We start from the raw sequence: 26909 nt of genomic DNA, 5'->3' as shown, positions 1-26909 counted from the left end.
TAAGAAGGAGCCTTTACAAACAAACAAAAAGACTGAAATGACAAAAGTTGTGTGCTTTTGATCACTGCCTCCTGTCTAATTTAGATACCCTTATTGTGCTGCTCGAAAAGTAGGACCATGAGTAAAGCTTCCTTGTCTGAACACCTTTGCTTTGCTTTGATTTTATGGAAACAACATGATCCTCATTTTTTTTTATTGAAAAGTATATGAGTATACAGAGTATGCCAGGGGGTAACAGAATTGTACAATACAATTATTCAGTTACAAATATATTATATTTTGAGCAAATACTGATAGTTTGTAGAGCCTTTTTGTTTTCAGAACCTTCCAAAATCTTGATATATGAGAGAGTATCACTAAAAAAATTTGCAAAGTTGGGCTTCTGCTTAGAGTATTTACATTTGTGAATATAAAATTTGGACAAAAGGATAAGTAAATTAATAACAAAATAGATATCTTCATTCTTTTGCTTTCTGAAGAAACAAAAAATAACGTTTTCCCATTTCAATGTAAAGTCCTTGTATAAATGTCCAACTATAAAACTACATAAGTCTTTCCAGAATTTCTTGGGATAAGAACATGTCCAAAAAAAATGTTGTATTGTCTCTGGATGATCTCCACAAAAAGAGCAGTTCACATCAATGTCCCTTTTAAATTTGGTCATAAAAGAATTAACTGGATAATATTTATGGATGATTTTGTACGAAACCTCTTTTACTTTATTTGTTATCAGAAATTTGTTGGGAACTGTCCATATATTTTTCCATGAAATATTACCTACAAATTGGGTCCAATATGATACAATATGGGGAGTAGATACAAGCTCTTTCTGGAATAAAGCACGAATATTCTTATTACAGTTTTTGTGATGTGTAAAACATATTTTTCCTATTTGAGAATTGAGTGCATTGGGGAGAGAAACAGGTGCTTGTAAATGCAAATATGCACTTCTATACAGCGTGATGACTCCAGCAGGGATTGCATCGAAAAGTATTGTTTCGGTGTGACTGGAAATTGATAAGTGGTCACAACATGATCCTCATATATCTGAGAGTTTAGTTGCATTTGCGTCACCAAAGCGCCCCCTTGTGTTTGAATTAGCTCTGAGGTCATCTCAGTGCAACATTATGTTACCGCTTATATCTGCTATATTACAGGAATCAAATGTTGTTCTTTAGACAGTGGCATAGATCAGCTGCTTTCTGTACGGAGGGCCAGTACTTACTTGGAAATGAAGTTCCTCTAGGAGAGATTTGATTGACATCGTTCTGTCCAATGAGGAGCGAGCTTCTTATTGGGGGCGGGCCTTCATTCTCCGGCGGAGGCTCCGTGTCGCCTGACCGGATGATGACAGGACTGTCAGGACACTAGTTTTCAGAACAGCCACTTTTATCATAAAACCTCTCTGTAGTTGATACTGGGCCAGAAAGAGCAACAAAAACGGGCAAACTTTTTTTTTTTTTTCTTTTTAATTTACAAAGGATTTTGCATGGCTTCATAGCGCCATCTGGAAAAGTTTGGGGAAAAGACTGAACCGTTGTGTTTGAGTGGAGGGGTTCAGGGGGAAGCCCCGCTGTGCTGAGAGAAAACTGCAGCCATGGGAAACCGGGGGATGGAGGACCTTATCCCCCTGATCAACAAGCTCCAGGACGCCTTCAGCTCCATCGGCCAGAGCTGTAACCTGGACCTGCCTCAGATAGCGGTAGTGGGCGGCCAGAGTGCGGGCAAGAGCTCCGTGCTGGAAAACTTCGTGGGAAGGTTAATTACACTTACTCTTTAGCCTGACTAATACGTGGTTATTTGCACTCATCTACTTTGCTGTATGAACTAGAATTGTCACCGAAGCGTCCCTGCGCGCTCTTGCGCCTACTAAGATTTTCCAAAGGATTTTCTTTTTTTCCCTTTCACTTGAGCTATTCACGATCCAAAATACGCCGTTCACGCAAATATCAGTTGAAAAGGGAAAATAAATAGTTTCACTGGTTTGACTTCAAAAGCTTTCCCAGATGATTGGTTGCAATAGCTTTATTACACAGGCACAACTTTGTCCAACGACACTAGGCTTTTTCTCTCTTAACTTCCTGTGAAACATTTACCAAGGCTGTTGCTCCTTGAGATTGCTCGCTGTAAATTCATTTTCATATCACAAAGGTCAGATAATGTTTTACCTTGGAGTATGAGGCACAAGAGCTACTACAGAATTGGTCTCACTACAGAATTGGTCTCACCTTTTTTCCTTATGACTTTGAAGTATTTGATCCAATGGGGCTTTTGTAGATAGCAGAAGAGTATGCAGCCTGAATATTAATTTTGCACCATTACTTTGTACTCTCTATGAACGCATGAAGGTCTTGTTGGAATGAGAATTTATATAGCTGACAAATCTATACAACATCTCCATATATCACATCTAGGCTGACTTATTGTTATTACATTATAAGAACATGCTACATGGGAAAATCATCTCAGAGTTGGCACTTAGTATCCTGAAAATGAACTACCGTAAATGATTTCACTTGTTGATGACGAGATTGTTGATCACGTACGTCTTCTTCTTCTTTTGCCTGTTGCCTTTTGTCTGTGCGTCCCAAGCAGCGGCGGCGAGACACAGTGAAGGCATTGATGCTTGTTGCCGGGGTCAGCAGTGATGTCACCAGCTGCACTGTCTCTGGATATGACACACTGCGCACCACAGACGACCACAAAAGCACCCTCGCTTTTTTCATGTTTGTAGATTAGCTCCTTTGACATGTCCCACAATGTCTCACTATGTTTTACATTAGGCTTTTATTTTCTACTTGAGTTATATGCTATGGAAGACACTCATCAGTGCCACTAATGCTTTGTAGGATGGCGGTAGCCTGACCAGTATTTTGGGGCTGCTCAAGAGGAGCACCCTCGGGCTCAGCTTGTGGTAGTCCTCCTTGTTTAAAGTTAAACCTGATCTAGTCCTGATCATGTCAGGATTGTACTTGGGTTTATAGTTCGAGTTTTGAACTGGCTTTGGTCTTGTTAAGTCTGGATATGACTTGGATTCTGTTCCTGCCCAGATCTTTAGTTTTTGTCCTGTGGTGTAGTGGTCCTCCAATTGGCCTTAATACAGGGGTGTCCAAAGTGCGGCCCGGGAGCCAAATGCGGCCCTCAGACCAATTTATGGTGGCCCTCGGCCTCTTGCTGTATCGGTACACATCACCAGAGATGGACCTTTTTATCTGAAATGTAATAATTCTATACAATTCTAACCGAACAACTAATATTTTATTGTGAGATAGAGCTGGCATGAAGGTTTTAAGCTTAAATAGAGGTGTGGGGCACAATTTAAACCTCTGCTAGTCGAAGGTTTTGCGGCACTAACTACCGATCTACGGCCCTTCACCCCGTGTACGCTTCAATATGTGGCCCCCCATGAAAAAAGTTTGGACACCCCTGACTTAATAGATGATAATAGGGCTGGACAACACATCGGCACATTACTGATGTCACAATAATTTTAGCTGACTCAATAATATCCATTACAAGAAGCCACAATATATTGCAAAATCTCTGACAGAGTTTTTGCATCACATTCTCAAACAGAAATGCACAATAACTTTTACATAATATTTTGGGTCATGATTTTCCTACTTCCATTTTAGCCTTGTTTTATTCAAGATTTAGTTTGAAAAACATATAGAATACTGCATTTTTTATCAAATCGTGCTGCCCGAGACTGTCGATTACCAGTCATTAATTGAATTAATAGATTTTAGTTGAATATGTATACTTAATACTCAGTCAGTTGGTTAACTAACCTATCCAGATACTGGCCACATGTCATAGATGCTTAGCTGTTGCTCTGATTCATGTTAAGAGGGAAGAAGTGACAGGAAGAGACGCGGACAGAGGATAAGATCACTCTTGTGCAACTTCCTGCTCGCTCAGCACTGGTCACGGACTGCAGTCGAGCTTTTGAGTTGGTATTTCTTTTCATTGTACCTCTGTCTATTCGAACAGCATGGGACAGTGAGTTATTGTTGATAGAGTGGTAGCCCAGAGCCATGCGCAGTCAGTGACCTGGTAATCATCTGTGCTGTATTGAACTGCAGTTTCCATTTGGGTCTGCTTTGCTCTGAGGAGGTTCCACCACATCTATATATTATGAATAAGGATGTAAGCCTGTCTGCCTTGGCCTCTCATCAATAATGCAGCTTCTTCCAAGGCTTCCATACACAGACACATGTTTTCAAATGTCACATACAACGCTCAGAACACAATGTTTTTTATCTTAATAGTTTGTTTTATGGTGGCTGTACGTCACATTCAGCTACACAGCGTCACAGTCTACGGCAGTCCCCATGCTTGAATGAAAGGAGGGTTTTTTGGTTTGTTAGAAACGCCCTTGTTTGCCAATAAAATCAAGGTCTGCTGCACACGAGGGTTAGGGGGGCTATTATATTGTATCACGATTCATGTGCAGTAAGGGCCATGCCACCTTGTGAATGCCCAATCTGATCAGATCTGGTAAGCGGGCTGGGCCTGGATGGGAGACTGTGAGGGGAGTCCAGGTAGTCCGGGAGAGTGGTGGTTAGAGGGCCCATCGGCCTCGGTGTGAGCAGCCACGCTTCTGTTAGTCAAACCCAAGGGCAGCCGTGGCATACGTACCACCACTGTGTATGGAGTGTATGAAAAATATAAGAGGTGTGTACAGCTATCTGCTTTTTCTGAAAGTTCACACTTATGATTGTTAAATGCCACTCACTCAGAGCATGGCAGGCAGGGGAGTGAAAAGTATAATGCATGTGTCTGAGTTTGAGCAAAGAGCTGCAATAAACAGAAAGCATGACTCATATTACTGTCTCTCCAAACCGACAGATCATCACTTGATTTTGTTTTATATCATCTTATTGCCCTGCCTCATGGAAGCGTAGAATTTGCAGCAGCAACCCTTGAAGTAAATTTGAAGTCGTCGGCTTATCTATGGTTGATTTCAATGTGAAGTTAATATCTCTCTCTCTCCTTCAGAGACTTTTTGCCTCGTGGATCTGGTATCGTCACTCGTCGCCCACTCATCCTTCAGCTGGTCAACAGTAATGTAGGCAAGTCTCACACAAACTATGTTCATACACAGAATGATTGTGAGTTCGGTCAGCTGTCAATATATACATTCCTCCATTATTGTATTTTTTTTTTTTTTTTTTTTTTTTTATGTATTATTTTTTAACATTTTTCATTATTATTATTATTATTTTTGTTTATAAATTTCTGGGACTGAGTGCAGGAATTTTAGATTTTATTATGAAAGACTTTTACCCTACATTTACTAAACACCATTATTTACTTCAATATAGACTGTGAATGATATGGGACCTTGGGTGTGTGTTTTTTGCAGAGTATGCAGAGTTCTTACACTGCAAGGGCCGTAAATTTGTGGATTTTGATGAGGTCCGTTTGGAAATCGAGGCGGAGACTGATCGCATCACGGGATCCAACAAGGGCATCTCTCCTGTCCCCATAAACCTCCGGGTTTACTCGCCTCATGGTAAAATTCTCTCCAGATCTTGCTCTACGGCAGAGACAATAATTATGCAAATTAAAAGTATATGGGCTCACTCACATGCCTAAAAATGCAGTTACTTTTTAAGCAATATATTGCACACTACAATATTATTCTGCTACTCTTAAACAGATAAATACTAATAAAAGGGCACAAATGGTAGAAAATAATTGACTGCAGCTCATTCTGTATTCTATAACAATTGTATTGAAATTGTATTGTGAATTTGTTCATTTGAATCTTGTCTTGAATGCATTGTAACATTTGCTAGGTTTACTTCTGCTGTGCATGGCAGCTCAGTGGAGACAGCACCGGTTTAGAAACTCAAGGACCTGGGTTAAAATCCAGCAAACTGAACACTATTTTCTTTAGTGATTGAAGTGATCTCAGCAATTATCTATGTTTAAGGAGGTAAAGGTGAAGAACAAGGAGAGACAATGCAATAAATGATCAGAGTCAGATTTTGAACACATTGAGGACAGAATAATATTCTACCATTTGTGCAGCAGCAGCATTAACTACCAGCTACACACAGTGTTGTCTCTTTCAACTAATTTGGGATTTATTATAACTAAAGTGATATTTTTTTATTTCATTTTTATTTAATCTTAGTGACCTTTTTGCTTTACGTTCCTGGTGAGTTTATGCACACATACAGTATGAACGATCAGAATGAAATCAGCTTATATCAATACCAGTTTATACCAGTTTCACATCACTTCAGCAATCTGAGAACTCCGGAAATCAGATCTCGATCAGATTTTTGTTCTGCGTGTTAACTTAGCCAGTGTTACATTTTAATGCACCTTCTCCACCTTTGTTTTGCAGTCTTGAATTTGACCCTCATCGACCTCCCGGGGATGACTAAGGTCGCCGTGGGAGACCAGCCGCAGGACATTGAGCACCAGATTCGGGACATGCTGCTGCAGTTCATCACCAAGGAGAGCTGCCTCATCCTGGCCGTGACTCCCGCCAACACTGACTTGGCCAACTCCGACGCCCTCAAAATCTCCAAAGAGGTGGACCCCCAAGGTAACGGTGCTTTCAGAGGTTGCTGTCACAGTCTAGAATTTGATCACGGAAAAATCTCAGATCAAAGCCTGGGTGGACGTCCTGCGCGTGGTCCGGTTTCCCCAATTAACCCAAAACATGCCCAATAGGTTAATACTTCAGCAATATACAGTATATGCCGGACACCGCTCCGGACAGGTCTTCCAATCTGTTGATGCAAAGGGACAAATGCAAAGGACAATAAAGTATAGCTTAAACTTATTACTAGGCTTTGTCCTTTTAATGTACAATAACTGTGCCTGTGTGGTTGAAATTAATTTGATATTGTGATGAAACTTTAGCTCATTTGTATTGTGAGTCATTGTTTCATGCGGATACAGTTTTCCCATTAATTACTGAGATATCAAACAGAAACCAGGCAAAAATTGTACCTTAGAATTCTAGCTGCTCTCCACATCAATTGTAAACTCTTAGCTCCTTAGCAGGATCTACTGTCACAGGAACACATGCCTATAATGAAAAGGCCTGTGATTAAATCCATGTGTGCCTTTTCCCATGGTATTTAATTATATGTAACTGAGTTTGCTCTAATTACTCACCTGGATAATTACACTTTGTTCCATTTATCTCAGGACCAATCTTTACCCCTGTGCAGCAGCACCTCTACGCTATAATTACCACTTACATTATTAATAGGCACCCGACAGCGAGATGGATTGAAGATCACTGTATTTACTCTAAAGTGTGTATAATGATATTTGATCAGCCTAAAAACACAACGGTTATTAATCTCCCAACCCCCACCTGAACCGAGCGCATTTTCTCCAGTTTGGCTTTACCCAAATATAAAAGCTTCTTGACACAATAACGCGGATGACAACGCAACCAAAGAGTGACAGTAGAGCGACAAAAACATGCTGGAAAATAACAATAAGACGACAAAAGGTGACAAAAAATGGACGAAAGCACAACAAAAAAGTGACGAAAATGCAACAAAAAAAAAAGCAACAAATAAATAACAATAGAGAGACAAAAATGTGCCAGAAAAGCAACTATAACACAATAAAGAAACGGCAGAAACAATGACAAAAAAGCGACGACAAAAAAGCGCAGAAATTATGGCGTCACACTGGCCTTAATAATAAGGCTGTGAATAAACGCTTGTCTTTTAGGGCTGAGGACCATAGGGGTGATCACCAAACTGGATTTGATGGATGAAGGGACAGATGCACGGGACATCCTGGAAAACAAACTGTTGCCCCTGCGCCGAGGTAATTATCCATATGTGTTTGATCAGAGTCTACATTTAGGTATGTGTTTGTATGTATTCTTAATGTACACGCTTTATTTTTGCAGGCTACATTGGCGTGGTGAACCGCAGTCAGAAGGACATCGATGGGAAGAAGGACATCCGCGCTGCTCTGGCCGCGGAAAGAAAATTCTTCCTTTCTCATCCGAGCTACAGACACATCGCCGAACGCATGGGCACGCCACACCTCCAGAAGTCACTCAACCAGGTCACGCTCAATTTACTTACAATTAACAACTCACGGTTTTAGTCTTTTTAGTCTCATTTTATTGAATTGAACTGTCAAAATACTCAAATACACAGAGACTATTCCCCCTTTGTTGTTGCATGTTGCTTGTTTTTGTTATACCGCCTCAACAAGGTAAACGCTCTTTGTTTATAGCAACTCACCAACCACATTCGGGACACTCTGCCCGGCCTGCGCAGCAAACTCCAAAGCCAGCTGCTGTCTCTGGAGAAAGAGGTGGAGGAATTCAAGAACTTTCGCCCCGATGATCCAGCGCGCAAGACCAAGGCGCTGCTCCAGTCAGTCAAACACTTTCACCACTTTTAATTATTCACATTTTATTATGTTGCAGCCTAATACTAAAATCATATACATTTACTGTGTAAAAAGAACCGCACTGACAGCCCTACAAAAGTACAAAAGATATTCATGTTCTGCCATTTGTGCTTCAGCCATAATAGATTGTTTTAACCTCTTAACCCCTGCCTTAACCGAGTGCATTTTCTCCAGTGCAGCTTTACCCAAATCTAAACATCTATTGTAAGGCTTCATTTTAAGCCCTACAGAACTCATCTAAACAAAATCTTTTCCTCGCATTGTTGCTTCGTTCCTCACACATTTTAGTCACTTTTTGGTTACTCTTTTGTGGCTTTTTTATTGCACTTTTTGTCACTTTTTCGTCACATTTTCGTCATGTTTTTGTGGCTCTTTTGTTGCATTTTCACCCTTGTTTTCGTCTCATTTTTGTTGCTATTTTGGGGCCTTCAGATTTGGGTAAAGCCAAACTGGAGCAATGTTAATTTCGTCGACTAAAATATTCAGTCTTAATTTTAATCAAAGTGATATTTCTGCTGACTAAAATTGGACTAAAACTAAAATAAAACGTTTTTCATGAGACTAAAACTATGACTAAAATGTCCAGATATTTTAGTAGACTAAAATAAGACGAAAGAAAAAAGAAAATCAGAGACTAAAATCATCCAAACTTCTATTGACAGTCTGAAAGAGTCATCTCATATCATGTAAATTCACTGTCAAAAGAAACTAAATAAAAAATCTGTTGTCAAAATTAACACTGAACTGGAGAAAATGTGCTTGGTTCAGGTGGGGGTTAAGAATAAAAATAATATGAACGTTTAGACACATAATGAAATAGATCAATAGAGGGTTATGAACACTCTCTGACCCCACTGTGTTAGTAGCATAATAATAATAATGTGCTCTTGGATTCTGTCGCTGTACAGGATGGTGCAGCAGTTTGGCGTGGATTTCGAGAAGTGCATTGAGGGATCTGGTGATCAAGTGGACACCTCAAACCTGTCGGGTGGAGCCAAGATCAACCGCATCTTCCATGAACGTTTTCCTTTTGAACTTGTAAAGGTAACGCTGCAACAAACGCCTGTGTTAATCAGTAACATTTTCATTTGCTTCTGTTGAGTGACTATACAACAATAACACATTTGTACTTGTGTTTGTGGACTTAATTGTCCCCATGTGGTAATTTAGCGTCTGCACTTGACCTATATTTCTCATCCAGTGCCTCAGTGCGCCCAGGGGCCCAGCTAGAGCTCTTGCGCTTGAGTCTTGAGCAGGAGATCTAGTTTGAGGTTTCAGCCAAGCGCACATTTTTTGGAGTTATAGTGAAAACCAGGGCAGTTGGAGGAGACCTGCCCAGACACATTGAGAACATGCAAACTCCACACAGAAAGAGCCCACCCAGCCTGGGAATCAAGCTGAGGCTTTCTCGATTTAAATACTGTCCCATCATGCTGCTGATATGGTCTATGATGGTCCTCCTGTGGGGAGATTGATGTAAAGCCCTGTACAAGCAGTGCTCATGGCTGTGGCTGTTGTTGCCGGCTACTCTCCTGCTCTAAGTAGTTAATACATGCCAAAATAGTTCTTCACAGTCATACAAACTTTGATCATTTTACTCTACATGTCCCCGATCTTAACCTGTTAATCCCCGCCTTAACCAAGTGCATTTTCTACAGTTCAGCTTTATCCAAATCCATAAGGTCACAGCATATAGGCCAATGTAACACCTCACTCGAAAGCCAAGACCTACAAAACTCATTTAAACAGATCTTTTTCCTCACGTTGTTGCTGCTTTGTCGCCTTTTTTTTCCATTTTATTTCATTGCATTTGGATTTTTGTCACTTTTTCGTCTCATTTCGTTTATTTATTTATTTTTACCAAGAAGCTTTTAGATTTGGGTAGAGCCAAACTGGAAAAAAATGTGCTTAGTTCAGGCGGAGGTTAAGAAGTTAACCATACAGAGAATACAAGTGAATAACAAACACGTGGTGGAGAGCGCATTCCTCTCAAAAGAGAAAGAAACCTGCTGCATCAGAAGATTCTATCTGCCGCTAGAAGACCGAGGCACACTCAGCAATAAGGGCCTGGAAGTATCTCCTCCGGGTGGGAAAAGGGGGCGGGGCTTGTGCACAAATTAGCAGCTCTTCTCGCATGAGCCGCCTGGGATCAGTCTGAACGTGGATGTTTGTAACAGTCTTAAGTGTTTTGTGTGCACAGATGGAGTTTGATGAGAAGGAGCTGAGGAAAGAGATCAGTTACGCCATCAAAAACATCCACGGAGTCAGGCAAGTCCAAGCTTCTGATTCCTCACACACTGCTGTCTCTGTTACTGTAAATGTTTGTCCAGTTTTATCTGTTTGTCCGCTGTTTGCTTACTTGTGCGTTCAACCTCACCCTCGTGTGGATGTTTCACTAAAGATGGGCAGCTTTTCTGAGCAGCTTTGGCTTCTTGTGATGGCATTCACATGGAATCTTTGCTCCTTCAAAGATCTTCATCTGCCTTGAAATAGACAAAGTTATTGAAATAGAGAAGACGACAGAAAAATGTCCTGGTGTATGCAGTAGGGCAGAAAATCTTGGGGAAAATATCTACCGTATTTTCCAGACTATAAGTCGCTCTGGAGTATAAGTCGCATCAGCCAAGAAATGCATAATGAAGAAGAAAAAAACATATATAAGACGCTCCGGAGTATAAGTTGCAGAAGCCACCCTGGTGCACCGTTGACAAGCCTCTCCCGGCGCCATATTGTTCAAGCACCCATTTGCGAACTCATTCATCTAGCTATGCCCATCTAGCTTTCAGCTCGCGATTAGCTTTTGTTTCTTTTTCTTCGCTGCGGTTAGAGTAACCTCCGCTTTTCGCCAGTTTCTCTCTCACTCCAAGCTTTCTTTCTGCTGCTCGATTACTGTTTTTCAGCTGCATATTTCACTACTCTGCAGAACATGGTTTTCTTTTTGGGGTTTATTTGTGTTCGGAGTAGCAGATGCTGGTACACAAGCCTAGAGCGCCCTCTAGCAGTTGTCATTGTGAAAATAACATACATGTGAAATAATATATTTTGATATATAAGTCGCAGTTGAGTATAAGTCGCACCCCCAGCCCAACTATGAAAACAAGTGCGACTTATAGTTTGGAAAATACGGTAATTGCATGTGTTGATTCATGCTTTATCAGCTTAAAGTGGTTTTAAAAAAAATCAGGCACAACATTTGATTTGACTGAAATATAAACGGCTAATGTAATACAAGGATCACGTGTAGTACAGTTTGTAGAGGTCTAAACTAAAGCTTTGCAGAAAGTTTTATTCATTATTCATTCATTTGCGCATTGCAATTGTGATTCCCGCTGTTTGCCGATTAACCTTGCAGCCACTGTTTTCCACATTATGCGTAAAATTTAAAAAAGTGTTTCTGCATATGTGCTGTGACATTAGATTAGGCTTATGAGTATAAGGGTGAAAACCGTTTACTATTTCATTACTGCTGTCTATTTTTAGACCCTAGGGTGTTATGCACTCGTGTCTGTGTCTTTGTCCTGTCTCAAACTCTGTGTGTCTCTGTCTGTCTCACTTGTGCGCCCCTCAGGACAGGCCTGTTCACCCCTGACCTTGCATTTGAAGCCATAGTGAAAAAGCAGATCATAAAGCTGAAAGAGCCCTGTGTGAAATGCATCGACTTGGTCATCCAGGAGCTCATCAACACAGTCAGACAGTGCACCAATAAGGTATTACAGACGCTCACCCACAAGCCAAACGCTCCTGGGTGTAGTGCACAGTGGTGGTAGACACAATTGCTCCACTGTGTTAGTGTGTGTGGTCAAAACAAACAAGCCTTTACATGTTTAGGTATAGGTTTTAACACAAGCTGCAAAAGTCTCACTCGGATCCCCTAAACTGTAATTGCATAAGAAAATACAGTGATGGCCAAACTTATTAGAACATTTTGCACATTATCAATTTAGTTATAACTATTGCGAAAACTAACGGCAACAGAAGAAACTTGCTGCCCCGGCTTCCATACTGTTTTGGACACAATATCAGTCTGATGTTCCATAAATTTTGGCCACAACTGTACATGTAACTTGTAGATTGAGCAGCTTATTATGGATACAAACTAAAAATAACTTTTTAACTGTTTCTTTCTCAAAATCTTTCCTCGCCTTTGCACCCTTCCATTTCTTTGGGTGCTCTTTCTCTTATAAAATTCAACGCTGCCCCTCTACCCTCACTCCGCTCACTCTGCGCACCATCCCATCCCAGGACAGGCCTGTTCACCCCAGACATGGCGTTTGAGGCCATAGTGAAAAAGCAGGTCATAAAGCTGAAAGACCCCTGTCTGAAATGCGTTGACCTAGTCGTCACCGAGCTCGTGGCCCTGATCAGGAAGTGCACGGAGAAGGTAAACGGGAACAACACCAAAGAAATGCATTCAAGCTAGGATAAAGCAATGACAAACGTGCGATTACGATCAATGAACCATGCCATGTGTGTTTTTGATTGTTATGCTTGTTACCCTCACTTAACCCAACCACGTGACCCGATTTGTTGTGGCAATAATCAACATTAATGACCTGTTGTTATCCCAAAGTTATACTCACTTGCCCTAGCTATCGATTAATCACCCATGCTGTTAGTCCTGGCCTCATATCAAATCAGTTTCTTCTGAGACACTTTCGAGGATTGACCCCCCCCCCCCCCCCCCCCCCCCCCCCCCCGCACCCTCTCCCCATCGATTTTCAGTAACACGTCCTCCTTTCTTTCTTTCCTGATTTGACACTTTCAGCGTGAACTCCAATGCACGGCCTTTCCCTGATGTCTAATAAGCTGTTCATTGCTTGTTTATTGCTTTTTTAATTACACATGTTTGACAATGCTGTGCAAAGGTTTTCCCTCTTAACCCCCGCCTGAACCGAGATTTTTTTTTTTCTACTTTGGCATTATGCAAATCTAAAATCTTCTGCAATAAAAAAAAAGTGATGAAAACGCGACAAAAAACGTGCCGGAAAAGCAACAATAGCAAAATAAAAAAGCAACAAAAATGTGAAGAAAACACGACAGAAAAGCAATGGAAAAAAGTGATGAAAAAGCCACAAATGAGTGACAACAAGCAACAATATAGCGACAGGTCTTAGCTTTCACATGAGGCATTACACTGCTGCTCTCCTTTTAGATTTGGGTAAAGCTGAACTGGAGAAAATGCGCTCGGTTAAGGCGGGGGATAAGGGGTTAAAGATTATTGCTAAGGTTTATAGCCAACGTACAGAGGACATTTTTGATCTCACTGTTAGTTAATATATACATTCTTTACCCCAGAACTTTGGGATTTTAGGGTTAAAGTTTTATGCCCTACTATTGGATATGTAGGTTTTAATAAGAAGAAGAAAATGCCCTCTTCAAAAACAGCTAGACCGTAAGACTTTTGCACAGTACCGGATACGCACATATTTGTGCAGCAGCATAGGGATCTGCAGTGTTGTTGTGTAACTCTACCTGAGCTGCACTTGGCTATAATTACGGTGGTATGCAGCATTGCGTTTGTTTGCGTTCACAGCTCGGATCGTACCCGCGACTGAGGGAGGAGACCGAGCGCATCGTCACCACGTACATCAGGGAGCGGGACAGCAAGACCAAAGACCAGGTGGGAGCGATATCACAAACCAGCGTTTCTCAAACCATGGTTCTCTGTCCTCTGACATGGTGTTAGGCAGGACTATTAGAAGGTCTAGTCTTTAATCCATTTTATTTTTTTTGTTTGCCTTTGAGTGAGTTCTCCTCATTACAACGCATGTCATACCTCGTTCAGTTATGTTATTCATGATTTAGACCTAAGTGAGATCGGATTTAACTTAAGACTAGACCCGATTTAGTCAAAGATATGACGGTTCTTGAAAAATTGAATATTTTTTTTACATTGATTTGAACAGCTTGAGAAGCGCTGATAAAAAAAAAAAGGAAGATGTCTTGTCTTGATGATGTTCTGCTAGATGAGCAGTAGGTGGTGCTGTGGCTGTATATATCAGCTCTCGATTCCTAGTCCCTTGTACAGAATACACTGCGCCTCAGCACGACTTTGTAAGGATGTTGGTAATTTGTGTTGTGCAGGGACTGGTCTCACAAGCACATTATTATTTAAACCATTTAGAGACCTTTTTAATCAGAGACCTTCATGAGAGACTCTTTTTATTTATTTTGTGTATGTGTGTGTTTTCTTCTTTTATTACATTCATTATGTCTTCTTGATAACAAATTTAGTTTTTTTGGTTCTTTTAGAAAGACACTAGGTAAAACAAACAAAGCTTGTGTGTTTTCTCCTGCTGTTAGTGTTAAAGGTACGGAAACTCATTGCTGCCAATGTGAGTGAAACATTTTTGACTGCGCTTTCTCGTTCGAACGTAATACCATCTCGTTCGAACGAGTTGCCAATGTCGTTCTAACGAGTTGCCAATGTCGTTCTAACGAGTTGCCAATGTCGTTCGAACGAGTTGCCAATGTCGTTCGAACGAGTTGCCAAAAGCCCAACGCACACCAGAGCGCAGCGGCACATCATCTGACGCGCGTCCATTTCGGCACAGGCGGCGCGTCAGGGCACTTCAGTTCAGAGGCTTTTCCTCAAACCATGTGGTGCCTTAAACGCGTAATTCATACATTTATCATTAATAAAATAAGACACGTCTGTCCGTGTTGCGAGAGAGAGATAGAGAGAGAGAAAACGTGGCTCTCTTTTGCAGGTTAATGGGGGCTGGCGAGTTTAACATGCTCCACCTGAGCCCTGATGATGGTTCTGTCTCCGCTGCTTCTATCATCCCCTTAAACAAAGTGTACGGCGGTCTCCCTGTTTGTCACAGCCGAGACCCGTATGTGCCTCTGCAGCAGGTCAAAAACGTAGGCCTAGGTGTTTACCTCGTGGCACCGCGTCTGAGGAAAAGCCTCTGAACTGAAGTGCCCTGACGCGCCGCCTGTGCCGAAATGGACGCGCGTCAGATGATGTGCCGCTGCGCTCTGGTGTGCGTTGGGCTTTTGGCAACTCGTTCGAACGACATTGGCAACTCGTTCGAACGACATTGGCAACTCGTTAGAACGACATTGGCAACTCGTTAGAACGAGATGGTATTACGTTAGAACGAGTTGGTATTACGTTCGAACGAGAAAGCGCAGTCAAAAATGTTTCACTCACACTGGCAGCAATGAGTTTCCGTATAAAGGAATAGGCCACCGTTTTTACATACTGAGACATGTTCTTACCTTAGCTTTGACGAGTTCTTTAGGACCTGTCTGGTCTTCCCCCGTGCCTTCAGTCACGTAAACACAGCACAGACGGTGTTGGAGCCAATTTTAGCTATGTTTGTTCCTCCTGCCACTGCGTGGCGCTGTGTGTGCGCTAATGTAATTGCCTGCCCTATATAAGGGGGGAGGCGGGGGCACTCAGGTGTGGCAGTGTGGAGGCAAACCTCTTTTGACCGTGTCTATTGGAACCTGTGTATGTGGATGGCATTGAGGTACGCCAATAAAACCTTGGAACACAGTATATTTATTGTTATTTGTGGAGGAAGACACGCGTCTGAGACGCCTAAACACTGCAACCGGAGCGGACTTTGCACAGGGCAAATTTGGCCGCTACATTGTCAAAAGAGTGCCTCGGGCACCAGGCGTAGAGAGCTTGAGCCGGCTGTGAGTGGCACTGCACGGTTTCCTGGAGTGGTCCCACCAACTACCGTAGCGGTGATCGTCGCGAGGTCTACGGCGAACCGGCGGACTGTTGGCGGGAGGAGGAAGAGGAAGCAAGGGGACTGTATGCACGTCCTCTACCAGCAGCGGTGGTGGTAACTGGCGCGGGATCGACTTGGCGCGGGATCGACTTGGCGCGGGAGCTTCATCGATTGCAGCGTGGCTGCGTGGAGCACGAGGGAGCGGCCCGCAGTGGAAGCCTGCCACGCCACGCGTTCTGAGACTACACGACGTGGAGGGGCATTTCACCCACCTGGTACGCTACTTTGCATTAGTTTGATCGTGGAAGCGCACAGTAACTATGCTAATGATGGCGCAGGGAAAATGAATGAGCTTTGGGAACGGGACAGTGAGTGCACTGTAAAAATGAACACTGTAAAAAACGCACACCTCCTATTTGAAGAAGTGAATTGGGAGGGACCAGAGATATTTGTCCCGGTAATGGCTGTCTGTGAAGACACAGGAGCCAGTGATGGATTCGAGGAGGTGGATTGGGAAGGGCCGGAGCTCTTTGTTCCAGTGAGTGTTGCCTGTGATGATACAGGGGCCGGTGACACCACTGAATGGCAACCTTCACTTTCTGATGTCCAGAAGGACTCAACTCTGGTCGAATTGCACTGCGAAAACCGTCCACTTGTCGACCAGCCTCCTGCCGAGGTGGTTGCTACCGGCCCATCAAAGGACTGCTTCGATGCAGAGAACAACTTGATGGCAGTTGTTCTGCTTTCACAAACCCTTAAAGAGTCCGTGTTTATGAAGTGTAGCTCAATGAGCAGTGAAAACTGTACTGTTGCCATTTTGAATTGCTTTTTGTTCTTGCTTGTTGGACAAGCCCATAAACTGTTCAAACATAAGCAGTACAAAACCTTCAAAAGGAAGAGATGGAAATGTATTTACTAAACTAACCAGGATGTAAAACTACGCTAGTGACAAAATTGACTACTGATATGATTTTGGATTATGATTTTGATATCTGTATAAAGTAAAAATGTGTTCCCTTTTTGAAAATGTAAATGTATGAAATTGATTTGTTATGGCTCCATTTTAAGTAATGTATATGTAATTGTTTCCGCATCCGGCTTCAACAATTAAGGGGCCGGTGTGTTGGAGCCAATTTTAGCTATGTTTGTTCCTCCTGCCACTGCGTGGCGCTGTGTGTGCGCTAATGTAATTGCCTGCCCTATATAAGGGGGGAGGCGGGGGCACTCAGGTGTGGCAGTGTGGAGGCAAACCTCTTTTGACCGTGTCTATTGGAACCTGTGTATGTGGATGGCATTGAGGTACGCCAATAAAACCTTGGAACACAGTATATTTATTGTTATTTGTGGAGGAAGACACGCGTCTGAGACGCCTAAACACTGCAACCGGAGCGGACTTTGCACAGGGCAAATTTGGCCGCAACAGACGGCGTTAGCATTTAGCCTCTCCCCCTCTCCACTATAGCTCCAAAACAGGTCAAGATAGAAGCTACCAAGCTCCTCCACGTTTTCCCTATTTAAATATGGTTACATGAAGTGTTACACTACAAAGTATAATTACACAAAATTAAACAATGTGGATTTTCTAAGCGGATAAAAGGGGGAACTATAATGTAAGGCGTAATAATACCAGGAGTAGTTCGAAATCCGCGCAGTAATCTTCACTTTACTGCGCAGTAATCTTCACTTTACTGTGCGGATGCCAAACTACTCCTGGTATTATTACGCCTTACAATATAGTTCCCCCTTTTATCTGCTTAGAAAATCCACATGGTTTAATTTTGTGTAATTATACTTTGTAGTGTAACACTCCACATAACCATATTTAAATAGGGAAAACGTGGAAGAGCTTGGTAGCTTCTATCTTGACCTTGGGGAGAGGCTAAATGCTAACGCCGTCTGTGCTGTGTTTACGTGATAGAAGGCACGGGGGAAGACCTGACAGGTCCTAAAGAACTCGTCAAAGCTAAGGTAAGAACATATCTCAGTATGTAAAAACGGTGGCCTATTCCTTTAATAGATACATTGTAATTCACTTTTGTCCTTGTTGTATCACTGTCCCTGTCGTCAGGTGCTGCTGCTGATTGACATAGAGCTGTCCTACATAAACACTAACCATGAGGACTTCATTGGATTTGCCAAGTAAGACACCTGTCACCTGAGAAATGACTATGCAAGGTTTTTTTTTCAGTAAAAACACCTGCTCTGCACTTCCTCTTACGTCGGACTAGAAAAAAGGTCGCCTGTACTTTCTGTGGGAATATTTTTACCTGTGACTTTTATTACTTTAGTCACACAATGAAACGTCACCTGTGTTGAAAAGCAATCAGAAAAGTGTACATGATGGGAGACTTGCTGTTCTAATGTTTCTCTTGTATAAAGTGGAACATAGGATTTGTGGTAGCATTAAAAGTTTCAGCAGTGGTATAAAGGAAACAGTAAAGACTAATTTGTTCAGTCACTTGAGTCAGACAACTTTTCTTTCACCAAATTATCCGAACATAAGATACACAATAAACCAAGTACAGTCAGTTACAAAAGTGTCAAACAAAGATGACCCTTCTGTTAGGGAAATACTAAAGGAGTCCGGAGGAGATGTGGATGGAGAGACGGGACACGGTCTGGATGTCTTACATGTTAGAAGTTTATTACCGTATTACAGGCCTGGAGACATTTGAACAGTCAACACAATGTTCAGAGCATTGATCATTCAGAGTCTGGGGATACTTCCACATGAAGAGAGCTATATAGCCTCGGTTACACGTAGGCACTAACAGTCTACCTCTCGGACAATGTGCCACGTTGACTAGGCCACAAGTCATGTAGAAGGTCGGCGCCTGAATGTTCCCCTTTGACAGTACAATATGATAAGATTCGAAAGGAATGTGCTATGGCCGAATTAACTCTATAATTCTCCATCACCCCACCCTTTTGAAACACGTACTAGTAGTTTCACTTTTAAAGAAAAAATAAATTTATCCCAAAGTAAAACCCAATAAAATCAATTTAACCCATTAACCCATTAAAGCAATTTCCCAAAAAATTCGCTTAAAATAACACTCTTATGTGGAAGGATACCTGATCCCATCAGTATGTGGCCCGAAAACCCATCAGTGCAGTAAACTGTCTTCATGATTACTCATTTGATGGGAAAGGCGACCTCATCGCGCTGCTGCACCCAACCGCCACCCAGCCGCGACCATTTCAGGTACTATTGGGATCTTACCAGACTTTAGTTCATTAGAATCACAAATCAATCAATACAAACACCTTAAAAATTAATGGCAACATAACACAAAAAATAAAATAATCACTTGTCAATATCGATCATCAATTGGTTACACAAATAAAAGGTAAAATATTAATATATAAGAGAAAAAGAATTTTAATGAATGGAATCTTCACACTGAATAAATTCAGTGTACACTCTCTCACTGTCCTTCGAGACAGTGTCATCGGCAAGATCTCCGAGGGTGCGGGTAGACTGCCGCACCCTCCACTCTTGGTGTGCTTAGGGATTATTCTGCCCACACACCAAGAGGTCCCTACGTTGTTCTTCCGACTGGCATGAGATGGGGGAATCACCAACAATGTCCATGAGGCATACAATGGATCTCCATCGTGAAATCCACTGTGGTTCTTCACAATCTTCTTCATGGACAGTTCAATTAATAAAACTTTATTGCTTGTAATAAAGTTCACCACAAAATAATACTTCAACAAAGCAGACTCACGAAAAGGATCACAATTCTCCATCACCACAACAAAGCCCGTGTGGCTGATTAAACACCTTTTGTCTTCTCTTTTTTGTTGAATACCTTTTGTTTTTTCTTTTTAATTAACTAAACCAAACTGAGTGATTCTGCAACTTTTAGAGTCAAGTAAAATACTACACTGATTAAGAAATAATAATAATAATAATAATAATAAGAATAATAATAATAATAATAAGAATAAGAAGACTAAGAATAATAAGAATAATAATAATAATAGTAATGATAATAATAATAATTGATAAATCACCAAAGCAGGCCTGAAATATAAAATAATAATAATGATAAAAATAATAATAAAAATATAAAGTAAGATAAATAATCAAATTATGTTAAATGCTCATTTAAAAATGACAATATAAAATGTAAATTGATAAAAATGTGAAAATATAAAATGTAAAATGTAAAAACATTTAAAATGTGAAAATATAAAAATGAATTTGGTATGGTTAAATACTGATTAGAAAAATGATAAAATGTAAAAATATAAATGTAAAAATGTAAAGAATTTAAAATGAAAGAAATATAAAAATGAATTTGGTATGGTTAAATACTGATTAGAAAAATGATAAAATGTAGAAAATATAAAAATGTAAAAATATGAATTAAAAAAATGGAATAAAATCGGCCTCCTTACTGCTGAATCCCAGGTTCATTTTACTTAATAATCTGTAGGGGATCTGTGTTGTGGCTCTTCGATCACCGGGGGTCTCCACTGAGTGTTGGCAATGTTACCCACTCCCAGTGCCCCCTCCGTGCTTCTCTCCTTGCCACAACACAGTTCCCATCTCGACACCTCGAGCTCCGGCAAATTAAGTCAATCGTGCCCGTAGCTCTTCTCCCCCTCGAACCTCCTGTAACCACAAGCTCATTAGTCTGCTCAATTTTGCGGTTAACATACCTCTCGCTCGAGGGAGGGGATAGTTTTGTGGACTCGAATGAATGATGATGCGGCCGGTGGTATTGGGACAGGGGAGGGTGTCTCCCCTGTCCTATGGACTGGCCCTCAGGAGTGCAGTTTGCCATCCCCCCCAGCCGGAGGAGAACCAGAACCAGGATGATCATTTCCCTGAGGAACTTGTGCCTGGGCTGTCTGACGGAGGAGGAAGGGAGCGCTGGTTCGCCTCCCCTCCCTCCTTTTGTCGCGGGACCCTCTGGCACTTGGTGGCGTGTATCCATTCTGGCTTCCCCTGCACCTTGACGGCTGTCCTTGTTGTCAGCAACACCTGATACGGCCCTTTCCACCTGGGAACAAGAGAATGCTTCTCTATTGATTTAATTAGTATATCATCACCAGGCACAAAGTCATGAGTGCTTTCTTCGGATGGTTTCGGGATCCTGTTTTGAACCTGTAAGTGAAATTTCCTGGTTACATTAGCAAGTGCCTTAACATAGTCAGCCAGGTATTCCTCAGTCCATAGCAAGGTAACCTTGTGAGGTGTAAATGGTGGACTCACCCCGGTCGACATTGGTCTGCCCATCAGGACCTCGTGTGGACTCAATCCTGTTGTTCTATTTGGAGCACTCCTAATAGAGTACAACACAATGGGAAGTGCATCGGGCCATTTCAAACCAGTTGATTGGACTGTTTTGGTTAGTCTCTTCTTCACTATCTATGTTGTGTCTTTCTTTCTTCTCCCTTTTCCCTTCGCCATTAGTTTTAGCCTTTCTCTTTCCTGCTTTAGCTATGGGCTGCTCTATACTATCTGAGCTAGAGCAGTGCGGGAGGGGCGGGATGTTTCTCCCTTCGCGTGCGTTATCTGTGGCTAGAGCTTGAGTGTGATCTGGGTCAGGGGTGTGAGGTTTGACTTTGGGCCTAGCACCGGCTGCTAGTTCAACTGGTGTGGCGTGTTGGGGACCGTGTGACACGGAAGGCATGTTTGGAGATGTGGGGTTGAACGTGGATGTTGCAATTTGCGTCATAGTATCCGGTGAGTGAGGTGTCGGGGTTGAGGAGCTCGTGGGGGGCGATATGTAACTGCTGCTTGCTGCCTGGTCACCCAGACTTGTGTCTAAGGTTGTTGACTGCAAACGGCTCGTTTGCACCCCTGCCTCAATGTAGCTCACCGGTCTTTTTTGTCTTTGAATTTGCATGTCACGCATCGCTGCTGTGCATGTAATTAAATCATCAGTGGTTCGAGCTGCTGCAACTAGTGCAGACCTTACCGCTCGATTGGTCTTAACGAACTGATGTTTGACTTCCCTGTTTTGAGCGGTCAACCCCACACTCCGCAGATGGATCAGGAGCTCTTCGTACGTGTATGGTTTGTTGTGTGCTTTTGCAATCCACGCATATATAGCAGCTGTAGCGGCTACGCGTGGGGAGAGCGCCCTAAGGTTTGGTCCCCATTCTGAGAAGTCTAGGTCTAATTCAACCATGAGGGGGAGGACCACCTGCTTTGTGGCCTTAGCTCCCGCCTCTTGAATCAGTCTCTGAGTCCTGTCATCAATTCTTGCATCCAGAACACACTCATCCACTCGCGGATTTTGCAACGCCGCATCTCTCCAAACGCTAAAGCATTTTGCAATGTAACGCCTATCTGGTATAAGTTCGTCAACATAGCTCTGCACAAAATCCATCAGGCTAAAGCTAAATGTGCCTTCATAAGGCCAAATCCGGTGGGTTTCATCACACAACATGGCAGTAAATGGGAAAACAAATTCCCAACCTTTGGTACGGCCCACAATGCCAGCCGGCATTCTGGGGGAGAACAGCGCATCGCATTTAATTTTGTCAATTTTTTCTGCTGGGATTATTTCAACCTTGGGCTTTGGGGTGCACACGCTCTCTTTGTTTGAGTCCATACTGGGGTGAGTTTGTTGTCTGTTATGGTTAACCTTGGAAGTGGACTGAGAAGAACCCATAGCTGTAACAAAATCAAATTCACAGTTTTATGGCAAACAAAGCTTCTGCTATTGCATCCAGAGGTATCGAACACTTCGTTTAGGGAGCGTCCGTCTAATAGGTAACGTGCATTGGTTGATTCCGGAGCTCACAGTTAGATTCAAGTCAACACGTCAAGCGACCATAGGTTGTATATGGTGCAGAAGTGTCCTCTCTTTTGTGCACAACTCAAGCGATGTCAACGATCTCAAGGCTGAGAGAGATTATCCTAGGTTTCTGTCCCAACAAACATTAACATCAACAGCAACTCGATTTCCCTCAATAATATTCAGGAGAAAGCAGCAGCTGTCATAAAACCACAAACTTCTATGACAACCTGTTATAGACAACACTAATCAGGTCTTCACACAGCCTGTGGCCACAGTCGTAATCCGACTGCGAATTTTACTTAACCTCCAACTGTTTCAGCAATAAATCACAAGGCCTTTGTAAATATTACCATCTCAATATTCAACACTGAAGTTTAACACCAGCGTAGCACAAAAACACACGTAGCTGCAACAAGTTGTGCCTCTTGGATCCATGACAATAATTACAAACCAGCTTTCGAGCAAAACAGGTGATTTTCAGACCTACTCTAGACCAGAATGCAGCCTCATAGAACTTCACAAATTGCAATAGCTATTTTCTGTGGGTCTTGTGCACGTGAATACCCAATCGAGCGGTAGCCTGAACCTTGATGGTTCTCCCTACCTTCGATTGGCTTCGAACTCCAGAACAAACCAAATACACTATTTTTGCACAATCATTGCATGTGGCAAGAGAGGTATGTTGTGATTGTTGTACGCCAATTGGTATTTATCCATTTTAGTTTTTGTTATATCGGACTCTTTAATAAATTCCCCACACACTAGTCTTTTTTAATCTGTCAAGTCTGCATCTGGTAAGGCAGTCCAATCTCCATTTTTGTAAAAGAAGAAAAATCTGCACTTACCAGATCAGCTTTTTGTAGACACCAAAGTTCGTGACGCCAACTGTTAGGGAAATACTAAAGGAGTCCGGAGGAGATGTGGATGGAGAGACGGGACACGGTCTGGATGTCTTACATGTTAGAAGTTTATTACCGTATTACAGGCCTGGAGACATTTGAACAGTCAACACAATGTTCAGAGCATTGATCATTCAGAGTCTGGGGATACTTCCACATGAAGAGAGCTATATAGCCTCGGTTACACGTAGGCACTAACAGTCTACCTCTCGGACAATGTGCCACGTTGACTAGGCCACAAGTCATGTAGAAGGTCGGCGCCTGAATGTTCCCCTTTGACAGTACAATATGATAAGATTCGAAAGGAATGTGCTATGGCCGAATTAACTCTATAATTCTCCATCACCTTCTTACCATGGAAAAACCTTGACTGTCTCTGTTAACCACTGTGTCACATAATGAGGCTGCCCCTGTATCCACTGCAAAGGCACGCATCATTGGGCCAGGTGCAAAGGTTTCTGTAGTCGTGTCATCTGCCCTGGCAACAAGAACAGCCCTCTGACTGACAGGCCAAACAACAGGACTAGTTAACCTCTTAGCCCCCGCCTTAACCGAGTGCAGCTTTACCCAAATCCAGAAGCTTCTTGGCTGGAACTTACAGCCTATAGGCCAGAGTAACGCCTCATTTGAAAGCGAAGACCTACAAAACTGATAAATGGATCGGTTTCCTTGCGTCGCTGCCGTGTTGTTGTCACTTTCTTGACGTTCTTTTTAAACACAGCGCTTTTTTGTTTCTCTGTTTTTGTTTTCTCTTTTGTGGCTTTTCTGTTGCATTTTTGTCACATTTTTGTCTCTTTTTCTTCAAATTTTTGTCTCTTTTTATCACTTTTTTGTCTCTTTTTTGTCACTATTTTGTCTCTTTTTCATCACTTTTTTGTCTCTTTTTTGTCACTATTTTGTCTCTTTTTCATCACTTTTTTGTCTCCTTTTTGTCACTATTTTGCCTCTTTTTCATCACTTTTTTGTCTCTTTTTCATCTAATTTTTGTCTTTTTCGCTACATTTATGTCTCTTTTTTGTCTAATTTTTGTTTCTTTTTTGTCTAATTTTTGCCACTTTTTGTCATTTTTGTCTCTATTTCATCACATTTTTGTCTCTATTTCATCACTTTTAGATTTGTAATATCAAACTGGAGAAAAAGGGCTCAGTTCAGGTGGGGGTTAAGAGGTTGAGGGACATTGCAAGATACAGTGATAACAGAATACCCACATTTGTTTGTTCGATAGTGTGGGGATTTTGAGCACCCACATTCACCCCAGATCTTATGTTTAAAATGGTTTCCCCTCTTATTCATTATTTTACAGCTATGCCGCTCTTTTAGTAGATCAATAAAGCTTCACAACTATATCGTAATTGTAATAATTGTTTTTCTGCATGTAGTGCCCAGCAGCGAACAGCAGCCAATGCCACCAAGAAGAGAGTGATGCCAAACCAGGTGAATGCTCAAATATCTCAATGTTGCACGAGCGCTTCTCACATCCAGCACCGATACCGCCCACATTTCTCCTCTCTTCAGTTTTCTCTTTTGCCCCTGTAGCTAAAATAATTTCCTGCTTTACGTGTCTTGTCTTTGGGCTGCCTGTCTCTTTTGCTCTTACCTCACTCTTGCTTTGTTTGTCTGTCTCCCCTGCTCTGCTCCTCTTCTGTCTGGTCCAGGGAGAGATCCTTGTGAGTACCGTACCCCCACACTCCTTCATCTGTCCCTTCCTCTTTGGGTGAGTGGGGCCAAGCAACAGCCCCTGAAGCCTTTTCATGGGCTAAATTTGTACTCCTTGGTTGATACATAAGAAGAGATGTTTTTTTTAATAAGCTAAATGATAGTGTTTACATCAATGTTTTTTAGGTTCCTGAGTGTAGAGCTTACTATAGTTGTTATGAGAATCTATGGGAGAGTAATAGCCTAAAATACCGCATGAATGCAGGCCTATATCTATTTTCTTTCTCTTTTTGCCAAATTATCAAAATATATGGCTATAGTTAGATGAATCGAAAAAGCAAACAGCATAGATGAACATATTGTTGGAGTATTTGCACTGAACACTGTTTTTCAGGACGCTTTGGGAGCATTTCTAAAGTGACGCGCCTAAATTATATTCAGTTTCATTCTCCTATTCTCTGTTATATCATTATCAGAGCAACTTCATTTATTCCCCTGTATGTGTCTGCCTTTTGTTCCCCACTGCACAGTCTGACAGAGACGATCTCGACAAGGTGACGTGCTGGTGGAGTGTTTGCATATTCACTCTCATTACAGTCTTGGTGTCCCGAATGTGCTACTCTCACTGTGTGCGTTTAAGTGTGGGTTTTGGCGTGTCATTTATTTTGAACTTCAGAATATTGAGAGAAATTGTTGGACTAACCTTCCAACAGTCACAAAACTACTTACTACCAGGCTCACAATATATACAGGTAAACTGATCTGCTGAAGTGATGTTGCATGTAATTTATTTGTTCATTTTCTGATTGCTGGGCATTGCTGTTTGGTGGGGTACAACATCCTTCAAAGAGCTTCAAAGACATCCTCAAACATCCTTTAATTCTTGTGTGTAAAACATGCCAATTTAGAATAACTTCTGTAAATGAGGAGGCTTCAATACCTTCACACACTGCTGAAAGAACTCACATAGTGCAAGGGCTTTTGTAATCAAAATTCAGCAAACAGTTTTCAACACGTCCAGGAGTGCTGACATACATTTGAGAGAAGCCTGAATTATGTTAAACGGATACAAAAATGACCTGCATTTCAGAACATGTCTGAACTACCGGGTTAGTAGGCTCCATGTATGAGAAGAGCCCATAGAGACACAGGAACATTCAGTTCTCTGCAGATGACATGCTCTCATATTGCAGCTTTAAAGTGCATACAACAGGTTCTAATGCTTTTGCAAATATGGCTTATTTTGAAGGATAACATCAGTTGCAAGTTCATCAGATGCATAATTATCATTTTATGCAAGAAATGTTTGGCAGAAAAGTTATTTTTATTTTTAAACTGCTGACAGGAAGTGACAGATAAAGGTAAAGTTCCAGAGCAGTTTGACTCACTCATTGACTTAACATGTTTGCACAATTGTTGTCCTTCATCAATGTCACTTCCTGTCAGTGTCCAATAAGGATACTGACATCAAGCTATAAACATCACAA

At 41.8% G+C, this 26909-nt stretch overlaps 1 protein-coding gene across 7 annotated transcripts in view; it reads left to right on the top strand.

Moving 5' to 3' along the window:
- Positions 1-1341: 1341 nt before the first annotated feature.
- The window catches only part of LOC306961258 (dynamin-2-like), a 32211-nt gene continuing 6643 nt past the window's right edge, over positions 1342-26909 (top strand). For 2 of the 7 annotated variants that reach the window (XM_079553943.1, XM_079553941.1), the window contains exons 1-14: positions 1344-1758; positions 5002-5075; positions 5369-5518; positions 6362-6565; positions 7717-7815; positions 7901-8061; positions 8236-8378; positions 9324-9459; positions 10616-10683; positions 11984-12122; positions 13949-14035; positions 18172-18242; positions 25146-25200; positions 25422-25433. In XM_079553943.1, the coding sequence (XP_079410069.1) occupies positions 1598-1758; positions 5002-5075; positions 5369-5518; positions 6362-6565; positions 7717-7815; positions 7901-8061; positions 8236-8378; positions 9324-9459; positions 10616-10683; positions 11984-12122; positions 13949-14035; positions 18172-18242; positions 25146-25200; positions 25422-25433 (1560 nt within the window). In that variant the 5' untranslated portion in view covers positions 1344-1597. Of the gene's footprint in view, positions 1759-5001; positions 5076-5368; positions 5519-6361; positions 6566-7716; positions 7816-7900; positions 8062-8235; positions 8379-9323; positions 9460-10615; positions 10684-11983; positions 12123-12657; positions 12797-13948; positions 14036-18171; positions 18243-25145; positions 25201-25421; positions 25481-25816; positions 25860-26909 lie in introns of those variants that run through there. The other 5 variants (XM_079553946.1, XM_079553944.1, XM_079553947.1 and 2 more) reach the window with 4 other exon arrangements.

The sequence above is a fragment of the Gobius niger genome (genome assembly GCF_951799975.1).
Source record: "Gobius niger genome assembly, chromosome: 3".
Taxonomy (NCBI): Eukaryota; Metazoa; Chordata; class Actinopteri; order Gobiiformes; family Gobiidae; genus Gobius; species Gobius niger.
This window is presented reverse-complemented; position numbering and strand designations above follow the sequence as displayed.